General features: G+C 42.2%; 2 protein-coding genes across 2 annotated transcripts; one reads left to right on the top strand and one right to left on the bottom strand.

Annotated features, from left to right (window-relative positions):
- Window positions 1–27: 27 nt before the first annotated feature.
- On the bottom strand, window positions 28–2,321 carry pdf (peptide deformylase (mitochondrial)). Its single transcript, XM_015382479.1, has 3 exons — window positions 2,218–2,321; window positions 733–1,358; window positions 28–483 (listed from the first exon to the last, which is right to left on the bottom strand). Exons 2-3 carry the CDS (start codon window positions 1,331–1,333, stop codon window positions 326–328), a joined length of 759 nt encoding a protein of 252 aa, XP_015237965.1. The 5' UTR covers window positions 1,334–1,358; window positions 2,218–2,321; the 3' UTR covers window positions 28–325.
- A 556-nt stretch (window positions 2,322–2,877) lies between these two features.
- LOC107089594 lies at window positions 2,878–10,438 on the top strand. The gene is made up of 7 exons (XM_015382477.1): window positions 2,878–3,040; window positions 3,237–3,460; window positions 3,549–3,650; window positions 4,980–5,081; window positions 6,561–6,674; window positions 7,834–7,930; window positions 8,116–10,438. The coding sequence occupies exons 1-7, from the start codon at window positions 2,899–2,901 to the stop codon at window positions 9,471–9,473; spliced, it is 2,139 nt and encodes a 712-aa protein (XP_015237963.1). The 5' UTR covers window positions 2,878–2,898; the 3' UTR covers window positions 9,474–10,438.
- Window positions 10,439–12,605: the final 2,167 nt, after the last annotated feature.

Here is a 12,605-nt window from a genome sequence, read left to right as displayed (position 1 = left end):
GGCCAGTTACTCTGACCCTAAACAGGGCAGAAAGGTCTCAGGATCAGAGGTGTATAATTCACATTTTAATGCCGGATATTTTCTAGAATTCAATGAATTCGGTAAAAGAAGGTGAATTTACTTTATGGTTTTCACTCCTCTTCACCAGCGGAATTAATAATTATAAAAATCAACTTTTTCACTGGGTTGAGCCTAACGGGTCCAAACACGTTCTGGCCTCATTTAGACGTAAGATTCATCAAACTCATTTTATTATATATTCACATATGACCTGTTTGGTCCATCATACAGGGATTAAAGTCTCTCATTAAAGGATTAAAGTCTGTCATTCATTAAGCTCCTGCCAGCTGATGTTGATGAAGGTCTTGGTGTCCATGCGGTCTATGTAGAGGACCCCGTCCAGGTGGTCCATCTCATGCTGAAGCACCCGAGCCGACCAGCCACTGGCCTGCCATGTGACCGCCTCACCACGTTCATTGAGACCTGAGATGGACAGATTTACAGCAGATTACAGTCTAACAACAGAAGACCTGAGAAAACCGAAAGGTTGAAAGGATTTAGCAGTTTTTTAACGAGAGCAACGCAAACAACTCTTCTACTCGACCCATGAAGCGCTCATTTCTTAGACTAACTGTCCTGAAGAAACGATTAAAAATCAGAAGGAACTTCAATGAAAGCATCTGTACTGATAAAGCCGAATTTGACCAGGCTGTGTTTAATAAACAAACCTACCAGACACCTCCACCGATCGGTATCGGGGCACTGTGGCAGAAAAACCAGAGATGCTCTCACAGGCCTCCTGGAACAGCACCGTCCGACTGTCCAGAACCCGGAGCTCAGGGTTCACAAAGATCCTTAGGGGCTGCACAGACAGTCCGCGGGCCTCCCTGGCTGCAGGAGAAACCTCCTCAAACAGCTTCCATGAATACTCCATCATCAGGATACGGAGTGGTACCCCAATCTGAGGGGCGCTCAGCCCCACGCACTCTAGCTTCCTCATCACTTTTACCATGGTTCCAATCACCTTCTGGATCTCTGGGCCCGTTATGGTTGCAGGGTCGACTGCAGCGGCATGAGAGCGCAGGACGGGATCTCCTACTTGGCACACATGGTTGTAAGGGGGGGTTGGGGGGGACTTGATCTTACGTTTGACGTACTGAAGGTAGGAGCGCACTTTGATGTTGGTAGACAAAGAGCGTTTGAAGACTGAGAGGTGAGGGGCAGCAGTTGTTTGGAGCAATGTTCTGGATGTGCAGCAGGGGGCTCTGGATGCACAGAACCTGATTCTGGTCCAGGGGAGCAGGAGCAGGGACACACATGGCTTGGTGGTCATGTTGCAGCCGAAGCAGGCAGTGAGGCTGTAGGGGGGGGAAAGGGAGAGGAGAAGAAATGATTCACACCCTCCTTTTAGGATGTTCTGCAGAACCAGAATCAGGCTTTCAATCTCTTCATATTTGATAGAGGTTTAATGTACAGAGTCCATTGTTTAGGAGTATAGTTTATACACTTTTATATAATTGGCTTTATACCAAGAGACCACCTATTCAATTCAGTTTATTTATAGAGCGCCAATTCACAACACATGTCATCTCAAGGCACTTTACAGTTCACCAGATAATGCAGTCAAATTGATTCAAAGTTTTCCATCTAAGGAAAACCAGTTGATTGCATCAAGTCATTAACTCGGATGCAATTCCTCACACTAAGCATGCTTGTAGCAACAGTGGAGAGGAAAAACTCCCTTTTAGCAGGAAGAAAACTCCGGCAGAACCAGGCTCAGACTGGGGTTCAAGGAGACAGAAGCAGAAATACAAAAAGCAACTGTAAAAAGGAGCCGAGCTCTGAGCCAACTCCCATGTCAGAGGATGAAGAGAGCACATCCATATTCTAATTGCTTGTCTAGACATCGACCTTTAATGTGTTCTATGAATTCTGTTGGTCTTTTCAGCTGGATCAGACCTGCTAAGAGGAGCAAATTAAGAGATAATCAGTGCTGTTCACTTCACCTGCCAGTGTTCATAATACTATGTCCGATAGATGTATTTATTTCAGATTATTATTCATTAAACGCCACTTTAGCCAACTACAACTCAACTTCCAACCCCGCTCATCGGGGCTGTCAGCTACAATAAAACACGGGCCCTACATTCAGTCACCGAACCGCATAAGCTTTAAAGAAATTAAGTATTTCCGGTCAGACGATAATGTTCATGGTACCTTTAGGTCCAAAGATGCAGGGACAAGCTGGACTGATTAAGAACAACTCGAGAAGCTGGGACCGCTAGGGCAAGCTCCCCACCATCACTTCCGGGTCCTCCACACATGGGGAGAAAGTTGAACTTCACAATATAAGCCCGAATTGGACAAGACCCTGGTACTGTCCTTTAGTCCAAGGAAATGTCACCTAACTGCATTTACAAGTTATTTATAGAGAAAAAAACATTAGGAACATGGAAGCAATATACTAACAGACATAAACATGAATGGTCCTAACGCAAGGATATATGCTGAATAGAATATAATTAAATAGAAATAACATTACTGTCGATTCATCTGTTCCTGCAGCAAAGTGAAGCACCAACTGAACCATGCAGGGTTAAAATAATTAAACCAGTTAACAAGAAGCACAATTTTAAATTTTGGTGACATGTTTTGCCTTTTCACAGACGTATATCTGTTTAAGTGTGTATCTTAGAAAAAAACATCCGAATTAAGATGTTAATGATTTAACACACTTGTCCAGTAGATGGCGGTTTGCACATATGAGCTGCAAATAATAAAAAAGAAGTAGGTTTAAATTAACGAGCTTTTATTTTGAAATTGAGCGTTGTATTTGAAGCGGAAGTAATTCGCAAGGTTTTGAATTTAGTTTGAAGAGGAACTGAAGCATGTCTCTACATGTCCGAGCGGAGGCAGAGGGGGCAGCCGGACTGCAGGGAGACCTGCTGCCGGCAGAAAGCATCTGATGGACGGAGGAGAACTACCAGCTGGCTCCATCCAAGCTCACCCAGACCGCACAAAGCCATGGATGTCCAACAGGGTGAGCTTCAGGACCTGTCTTTGGGTTTACTGTGTTGACTCAAGGTCCCAACTAAACCATCTCCAGAAGTTTCTCTTATTCCTTAATATTTCTGCAATCCTAGATGACGTCAGGCAGCAATAGAATGCTATAAACCTGCAGGGATGTGTCCTGGAGCTTGAGTTCATTAAGCAGGAAGAGCTTTGTGTCTCTGCAGATCTTTATGTCTCCAGCTGGTCTGACCTGGACCTCCACCCTCTGAGCCCAGAGGATCCCTGCAGGCTGCGGATCCTCTCTGCTAAGATCTGCTTCATCGTGAAGAACAGAGAAATGGAGAAATTTGAAAGCGTGGTGGAGTTTCTGGACACCACACACAGACTTCTACCCAGACTGGTTCCTGCTATCAAACATATGAAGGTCCTGTTTGGTCTGAAGACCATGGTAGGAGAACAGATGGAGCTCACATACTCAGACCCAAACTGTGGCTGAAGATGGATGCCCTCCTGATTCTGCTGACTTTGTTTTACAGATAATCATGTGGATGCTGAAAGAGGGCAGAGGGATGGTCCACATCATGTCCAAAATCATCCAGTTCTTCCCAAGCAAGCTGCCCCAGTATGAAGATCAGTGTGTAGGTATCTGAGCCACTAAACCCAGAGGGACCCGTTTAGGTCAGCTGGCCTTCAGCTTAATGACATTATGATAGCAGACACTTTCCTGGGGAAGATTCTTGGGTTACACCGACTAGAACTAGAACTGCCAGTTCTCTCTCTGAGCTGATCCGATCGGATCCAGTCCTTCAATATCTGTTAATTCTATCGGACTACTGAACTGCTGCCAAACATTAATATTAAGCTGGACAAGTTTGCTATATATTCTGAAAGCACTGTTTAGGATACCATCTTCAATATCGCTTAAATCAGGGGTCTTCAATGTTTTCCAGGCCAAGGACCCCCAAACTGATGGCGAGATGGAGCGGGGACCCCCTAATTATATATATCTTGCATGAAATAGTGTTATATGAAACTGGTCCTATAGTCACTCTATTACAGATGGTGTCATATAATGAAAGTAATTTCACCCTGGGATTATTAAAGTATTTCTTATCCTAATATTCCGTAGATGGGACAGGTGTTGTGAATGAAACGGCGCCCAGCTTAAAAGAGCTCCTGTGTGTCGCTGAAAGTGTGCATTGATGACTGAAAGACATCTTCTGCCTCCACTTATCTGTTTACTACAGTGTGTTGAATTCATGTTAATGTGTATTTAAAGACGTCTCAGGGGAAAAAATTGCAGGGGGAATATAAAAAAAAAAAGTCTAATCAATTAAAAACTTTCGCGACCCCCATGCTGTACCTGCGTGGACCCCCTAGGGGTCATGGACCCCCTGCTGAAGACCTCTGGCTTAAAGGATATGTTTTAGTAGAGCTATATTGTTACTGATCCATCAAAACCCACCAGGACCAAAACAGAGAGTTTCTCTGTTTTCATGGAAATAAAGAAGTGAACATTTTATTGTTGGACAGTTCAATCTGTCCGCTCCTCCACAATTTAGACACTATGATTGCATATATAACTTTTTTGGAGCAGAAAGGTTGTAAATGAGCCACAGAATCTCTGATCGGTGTATTTGTACTAAAACCCAAATGAGCGATGAAATGTATATCTGGGTTAATAAGGGGCAGCAAAATCAGTAAACACTTTGCTGTATAAACTACATTTAGCAGATTTTGAGGCATTTTAGTTTGACATGGTTCATTATCTCTGTCTAACCTCTTCTGAGTCCCCTGGATGTGTGTGAGGTAGTCTGTGATCAGGTGAAGGCGTCTAGACAAAGTGCCAGGAGAAATGTTTCTACTAAAAGGCAGCATCCAAATGGAAGTTGGTCACTGTTGTCATGGTTCATGGCTGAAGCAAATCCCAGATGGTCCAATATTAACTGGTTGTCTTTGTTCCTCAGAGCCAGCGTGAAATGTTCCTCATGCGGAAGAACCATGCAGACTTCAAGAGTCTGGCACAGAGCCTCGCCATAGACAAGGAGAGGCTTAAAGATTATATCAAGGTTAGTCTGCATGGGAAAACCTCTAAAATCTGCATTAATTTGTTCAAATTTAGATTATTCTGCTTATAACTTCTCAAGCCTGTCCTGTGTAAACCTGAGTTAAACCTGTTTAATCTTTGGTTTACTTGCTTAAACTTGGCCACCATTATGAGAGCTGGACCAGTTTAACCACTTCTCTAACAAGCAGTTCATCTGTAAACCACAGGGGGGCAGCAGTGATTCTCACAAAAGGAATATTTTAACTAAGTAAATATTGTTGGTATCTTAACCATTAACCGACAATCACAGTACAGGAGTTAATCTTTTACATGAATATACTAACAATGAATTTGGCAAATATAGGATTCCTGCTTTTTTCTTTTATTTTCAGAACTTGTTTTTGGGTTTTATGGGGGAGAAGTTGCTTGCATATTATATAGGACTCCATTATGTATTTAGAGATAAATAACAACTGTGTGTAATAACTATGAGAATCTTATTTGGTTAAATATTAAGATTATTAAAGTGGAGAATATTTCTGGAAATGTAATTAACAAAAACGTTCATCCTGGCTGCTCTTCCTGCATTGTGGGAAGAAATCCCTCAAATTAATTCTGATCTTATTTCATTCTTCTGAGGCTGCTGCCTTCTTTTTCTTCTTATAAGCCTCCAAAACTATTATCTTTTTCAACTCAATGAAGAGCTGAAACCAAAGCTAACCATTAGAAATGCAGATGTTAAGCAAGACATTTAACTCAGGCTGAATCAACCTAAAGCCTAGAATAATAATAATAATTATATTCACATATTCATACATCTGTTCTGCCTGTCCTCAGTTGAAGAATGCAGATGTTTTTTTCCCCCATTAATTTCCCTGTCAGTAAAGTATGATTGGTTTAGAACAACCTTGAATGGTTGTGGTGCCTATTCGTTTTCAGACACCCTAAGAGAACACCAGTCCCTAACAGGCCACTCTCACTAAAATTATCTGGTTGCATCACTGTGTGTGAAAGTAATTCTTCTAAAAGTCTCCTGATTTTTGTGCTGCTGCTGGAGTAATTGATTTGTTTTTGTTTTTTTCAATAATTGAAAGAGAACCAGAAAAGGTAAACCCTAACCTGCAGAGTCTTTCATTCAGTTTGATTGTACTGATGTTAGAGAAACCAGGACTATGTCTTCTAGACCAACAGCCGTTTTAAATGGATCAGGTATTGAGGACAGTTTTTTTTTTTTTTTTTGAGGACCATCTTGTTATGTGATGCAGGTTCGTTTGTACTAATTTGGGTCTTAGTCCAACAGAAAATAAAGAAATTAATTGATAATTTCAATCTCTGCATCAAAACATCACCCCTTTGTTTCTTAAGTTTAACTTAACACAAAGCTCTTAATATTTTTGCAATCTGATGTATTTCTAGATCCCTCAAAGTTAAAGGGAATTAAATGAACATAGAGTAAAAGAAGTGTCCAACCTGCTGTTGATTGACTCCTCTTGTCTCCTAGAATGAGTTGGAGCAACAGTATGGAGAACGTTACGCCAAGAAGGTGGAAGAGAGACTTCTGGATTACCTGCAGGAGCTGCAGAAGGTTTCCCCTCAAGAGTCCTTAATCTGCAAGGTGCTGGTTTTGCTCAGGGTTTCACTCAGTTTTAAGGGGGGCATACACCGGGTGCGTTACGGCGCATAAGCGCAGCAGAGCAGCATTTATGCATGTTTTCATAAGTTATGTGCCTGACAGTTTATCAATTTAAACAGTTAAATGATTTACACTGGATGTGTAATAGGCCTCTAGATATGTGGCGCTGTTCCTAATTTAGGATAAGTTTCTAATTTCAGACGTGTGTACGCTCCAATTTGGGCCCGGAAGAAAAGAGAAACTGCTTAACCTTTTAATATCCACCTCATTTCTGGGAAGTTTGCCCATTTTGCATACCCAAATGGAAAAGCAAATAACTGAGTAACTTTAAGCCCAAATTACATGTGTGATACGTTATTTGAAAGCGAACTCCTTCTAGTTTCTGAATATATACAAGAAAATTGGGTAAAACACCCAAGCTGCATCAATTCAAACATGATTTAAAGTTGTATATATTTTTCTCATAAATAAGTCTTTTTTGAACAGCAGTAATTAAGACATGCTTACTTGTTGTTGCTGCTTTGTCATGCTACATTTTGACATGCTGCTATAATTATGCTTTGGTGCTCACTATGTCCATATAATGAACTAGGTAGTTGAAATATGAAGAATCTAAGCTTTCTAACGATGTTTAACATGTCTATATTGGTAAACACTTTACCAGTGTAATTTTCATGCATTCTGAGTTAATTGTAAACGCTTTAAAACGAGTCGCCTGCGACCCGGTGGGTTTTGAGAGGTTACAGTTATTACCGCCCAATCAGCAGATGTTAGTAGTTTTGAAATGCTAACAAAATACATATTTAGTTTCTCATCAGATTGGTCGAAGATGCTGATTTTTAGGTGATCATAAATTACTTAAAAGTTCATAAATTTCACACATAGTAATGTTTAGTTTATTTAACAGGTCAAAAGTCTATGCTCAGAGACCTGTTGCTGAACCCATTGCTGTGGAGCCTTCTCTTCAGCGTCTGGTGTAAATTTCTGTTTTCAAACATACACACGTCTGTCGCTTTAATGCTCTTACGCGCTGTTACGCATCTGGTGTATTTACTGCTTTAGATAAACAATGCTACCTTTAGGTTGATGAAATGGAGTAGAACCACCTCTGATTACTGCCTGTTTGACTAACCTGACTCAGATAATGAACAACCAGAGTGCTGAGAACGGAGACGATGAGGTTCTTCTGGAAGGAAAGAGCTCAGATCCATCAGCTGTGAGGACGCTGCTGAGCTGTGGTAAGAAACGCTACCGAGGCAAACATCTGTCCATCAATAGGGATGGGATTTGTTGTCGGTACCCAACAGTACCTATATCTGGTACTATCATGGCATCATTTTAAATACTAAGCTTTTATTTTTTTTATCTCAGTCAGTCAGCTGGTCATCCAGAGGTGTGTATAATGTCCCATTTTACTCATCAGGTGCTTCTACTTCCTGTTCTCCAACCGCCCTGCTGGGATGTCCCATAAAGAGCCAGCTCCAGTCTGAAGGAGAACCTCTGCTTGGTGTTGATGGAGGAGACCTGCAGGTTGGTCCCTGTCTGTGTCCAGAGGACCTTCAGTTGTTGAAGAGCGTAAGTAGCTCAGATCGTTCAGAACGTCTGCATCCAGAGAGAGAGGAAGCAGCTCAGAAAGACGGAAAAAGAGAAGGTGGGGATGAGGAGCAGTGTGTGGCGAAAACCAATGAACGTCCTGAAGATGGCAGCTCCTCTCCTCAGTTCTGCTCCAAACATCAGCGATGGGTGAAGAGCATCCTCCGAGGTTGTCCTGATGACTGCTCAGAGGAGCTGCTACAGCAGCAGCTCAACGCTTCCTCATCTCCAGTGCTGTTCCAGTCTTCCTCATCAACGCCTTCGTCTTCACAGGACCTGACACCGTCTCACCTTGTCTTCTCTTCCTCTGATCCCACTCCTCCATCACACACTTCCACCCATCTCCAGATATCAGAAGCTGCAAACACTGGAGGTAAACAGAGGCCAGGATCTGAGGCATCAGAAGGTTCTGTTCTGCCTACCATGCAGTTTCCGGTCGTCCGGCTGGTGGACATTGCTTCTTTCTGCAGGAACCACGTCACACCCGAGTCAAAGCAGTTATCAGCTGACCACTTCTCCACATTGCTTGAAGTAGCGTCATGTAGCTCCAGGCCTCGGACTTCTTCGGTTCTCAGGACATCAGGAAACCAGAACTCTTCCCATGACCTGCAAACAGCTCTAGGGAACCAGCACATATCTACGCGATCCTGCAGCATTCCAGGTCAACACACCGCCTCTAGACTCTCATTGAAGTCCAGGAGGAAGGCTCAATCACAGCCGTTTGGGGAGGACCGCGGTCCTTTTCCACCATCCTCTCAGCAAATTCAGAACTCCAAACTTGATCCCCAAACCCCAAACAACAGAACTTTTCAGTCCAAACTCCCCTCAGGTTCATCGTTCAGAACCTCCTACCTTCAGGAAAGGCCTCCATCTCAAACCCAACTGGAACTTCTGCAGACATATGTGGGCCTGACTAGGCTGAGTGCAAAGGAGATCCTGCAGGCGACTGAGGGAAGAGCCTCAGCCAGGCGGGCCAAGCCCAGCGTGCAGCACAGCGCTGCTGAGGAGTGGGCGAAGGAGGTGCTCCAAGATGGAGACTGCTTCTTTGACGTGAACGCTCTCTATTCCAGCGACTCTTCGAGCAGCGAGTTTGAGGACTCGGGCACCTGCGACCCGACCTACCGACCTCACGTTAACAGGAGGAGGTTCCTCTCAGAGAACCAGGCGGTTTATTCATTAAGAAAATGAGAAACTGAACCATCATCAGACCAGTTAAACAAGTTGCTCCTTCATGCTAAGCTTGCTTGATGTGTTCAAACCTGTAATCCAATCTAATGCATTGTAAGAATTTATTCTGTCCAGTTCCAGCTACAAATACAGCTGGGTTTTATTTATATAAAAAAAAAATCGACAACTTTTCAGATCTAAATTGTTCACCTTCCTCTCCTTGATCCTTCTCTACTTTGTGTTTGTTTGGATCATAAAACCCAGTTTATCGCAGTGATGTTGGTAGAACAGTACAGCATATGAAACTTGGCTAAGGTTTAGCTCACGTGTTCTGTGGCACCAGATGGTCTTTGTTTATGGATCTATTGTGTACATTTACAGGTCAAAAGGTTCTAACAGCTAAGGCATGAATCAGGTCACATCTGTTGCACATTATTCAAGGGTTTGCCTTCATCTGACCTCAGCCAGAGAACCTGTGACATTTGGAGGACTAATCAAGAGAAGAAGAAGAAGATCCACCATGATATCCCCACAGGACCCCTAGACCTCCTTATCTGCACCTGCTGCTACAGGGACCAGGAAATGGGTCTGACCTCTGAGCTGCAGGGCCAGTCAGGACACCAGGCAGAGGTTCTTCACCCCATATGGATCCGGGAGTTTGAACTTAGATAAAGCTTTATCAGGGCACTATGTTAAACACACAAACCTCCATGGTTATACAAATCAATGTAGATTATATTTGTAAAGTGGAACAATAAGGCTTAATCATTTTTACAAAAAGATCTAAATGGTTTACACTTCCTTTACCCATTTAACTAATTCCCATGAATATAACTCAGTTCAGAGAACAAGAGATCTCATCAAAGTCCAGCTTGGTGATAAAATCTGAAAACAATCTGCTTCTGGAGAACAACCAGCATCATAAATGTCAAGGAACCCAGTAGACAAATCAGAGGGGAAGTTCTGCTTGTGTTTAAAGCAGGGTGAGCAAGACTTAAATGTATTAGTACATTAAGAATAAAGATTCTATTACAATTCTTTGTAATCTGGGAGAATAAAGGAGAGCTAGTTTTTAAAGTTTTGTTTATTAATGAAGGTTATAGTGTGAGTGGTTCATTTGATCCTCACCTGTCTATAATTATGCTGCTTTAGACTTAGGCTAGTGGAGGACATAAACGGCTTTTCCATTGCCTGTCAAAAAGGTTTTTCAGTGCCTATGTAGCATTTTGAAGTTTAACGTTATTGCGGCACGCGAGTTTGATATAATTGGCACTTTTCAGTGAGGAACTAACCAATTACGGTGGAGTATATTGCTCTCGGGGGCGGGACATCTATTTGTCATTATTAGCATGCGGCATGTTCTCATTTCCCGCGGCCGCTCGCGCTTCACCGTCCAGCATAGACCCGGAAGTTACAGCTCAGTGTGACGTAATTAAGGCTACGCCTGACTAGAGCCAAATATGGTAATAGGCAATCAGAAAGCTTCGTCTGAGGAGCCCGCGTGTGTGTGAATAAAACACCGACAGGTAGTAAGTTTAAGTTATTGTATTCAAACGTATATTTTTGCATATATTTAGAAAGGTACTCAATATTTATATTTTTTCTATAAGTATAAACAATAAACACAACAGGAAGAAGACAAAAATAAACTCTAACACCCAAGATTTTTGTCCGTTTTTGAAGTCCGTTGTTTATCTTCGCAGAGTGATTAATGTTTCATCAATCAAGAAGTAGTTTGGTTCACTTAAAGGGAAACGCCATTTTTTATACAGTGGCCCCTTGATTTTACGTTATTACATCATGTTCTACTAACCCATATGAGTTTTGTGTCATTTGGAGCTGTTCTGAAGATATTCCGTTAGGTTATAACGTCTTCCTATGGGCAACGACTTGAAGGCACAAACTAAACTGTTCATAATTTATTCTTTATAGTACCCCATTATTCATAACATGTAGGCGAATCACTGTCCCCCAGAAATCTGCAGTTATATTTTTTATATTTATATCTTTTAAAAACAAAGCGGCGCGTGTATGACATCACCGGACTGGAGTTGTGACAGGCAGCCCGGGCCACAGGCGGCTACGCTCTACCCCTTATATTCATTCGGATAGTCAATCTGAATCATTCAATTCCATTTGGAGAGCGAGATCATCTGTGGTAGTAGCAATAGACATCTTCCAGGCATGTGAGTAAAACTAGTTGCAGTTCAGCGGACAGAAAGAACCAACGGTAGCCGGCGCGCACGGATGACGTCATACCAACTGCTTCGTTTTTAAAATATATAAATATAAAAGATATAACCGCGGTTGTCTGGGGGACAGCAATTTGCCTAAATGTTATGAATGCTGGCATACCATAAAGAATAAATTATGAACAGTTTAGTTTGTGCCTTGAAGTCGTTGCCCATAGGAAGACGTTACTTGGAATATCTTCGGAACAGCTCCAAATGACACAAAACTCATATGGGTTAGTAGAACATGATGTAATAATGTAAAATCAAGGGCCCAATGTAAAAAAAAAAAAAAAAAAAAAAAAAAGGCGCTCCCCTTTAAGTCCTGTGCCACGAAGCTGCGGTTATCCGTTAGCTCACCATCGTGAGTTAAAATGGGATGGGGAAAAAAACCTGACCCAAATAATGTCATACGTCAAAACAAAAATGAGTATTTAAACAGGATTAAACTGCTATCCAAAACAACTAAACATAATAAGAATATCTATATTCCATATGTCATGGCTTTCAAATGTTTGACCCACATGCAGATCACATTCAGGAGGGAGAAAACAGCTTAAGATGTTTATTTAGGAATGAATGGAGGAAAGGCTGACAGAGAAACAGGAGCGGGACCGATCGCACTGCGGATAAAGAGCTGATTAGAGGAAGATCAGTTAGCTCAGAGAACGGTCCGCTCTAGCTGACAGAGCCCTGCTTTTATTAATGCCTCAGCACGGAGCGCACCACGCCCACCTGTCAAACTGCAATCACCTGTGAGAGGGGGAGAGAAGAGAGCAGGCAGAAAACAGCACAGCACTGCCAACAGAATCCTGACACCATATAGGATTTCTCAGGAATTACTCAAGTTAATCACATTAATATTACAGATCAAGTAAAGTTACAGATTCAGTAAAGTCAGATAGCAAAGTAAAGTGCACTT

The sequence above is a fragment of the Cyprinodon variegatus genome, unplaced genomic scaffold, assembly GCF_000732505.1.
Source record: "Cyprinodon variegatus isolate N-32 unplaced genomic scaffold, C_variegatus-1.0 Scaffold257, whole genome shotgun sequence".
Lineage (NCBI taxonomy): Eukaryota > Metazoa > Chordata > Actinopteri > Cyprinodontiformes > Cyprinodontidae > Cyprinodon > Cyprinodon variegatus.
This window is presented reverse-complemented; position numbering and strand designations above follow the sequence as displayed.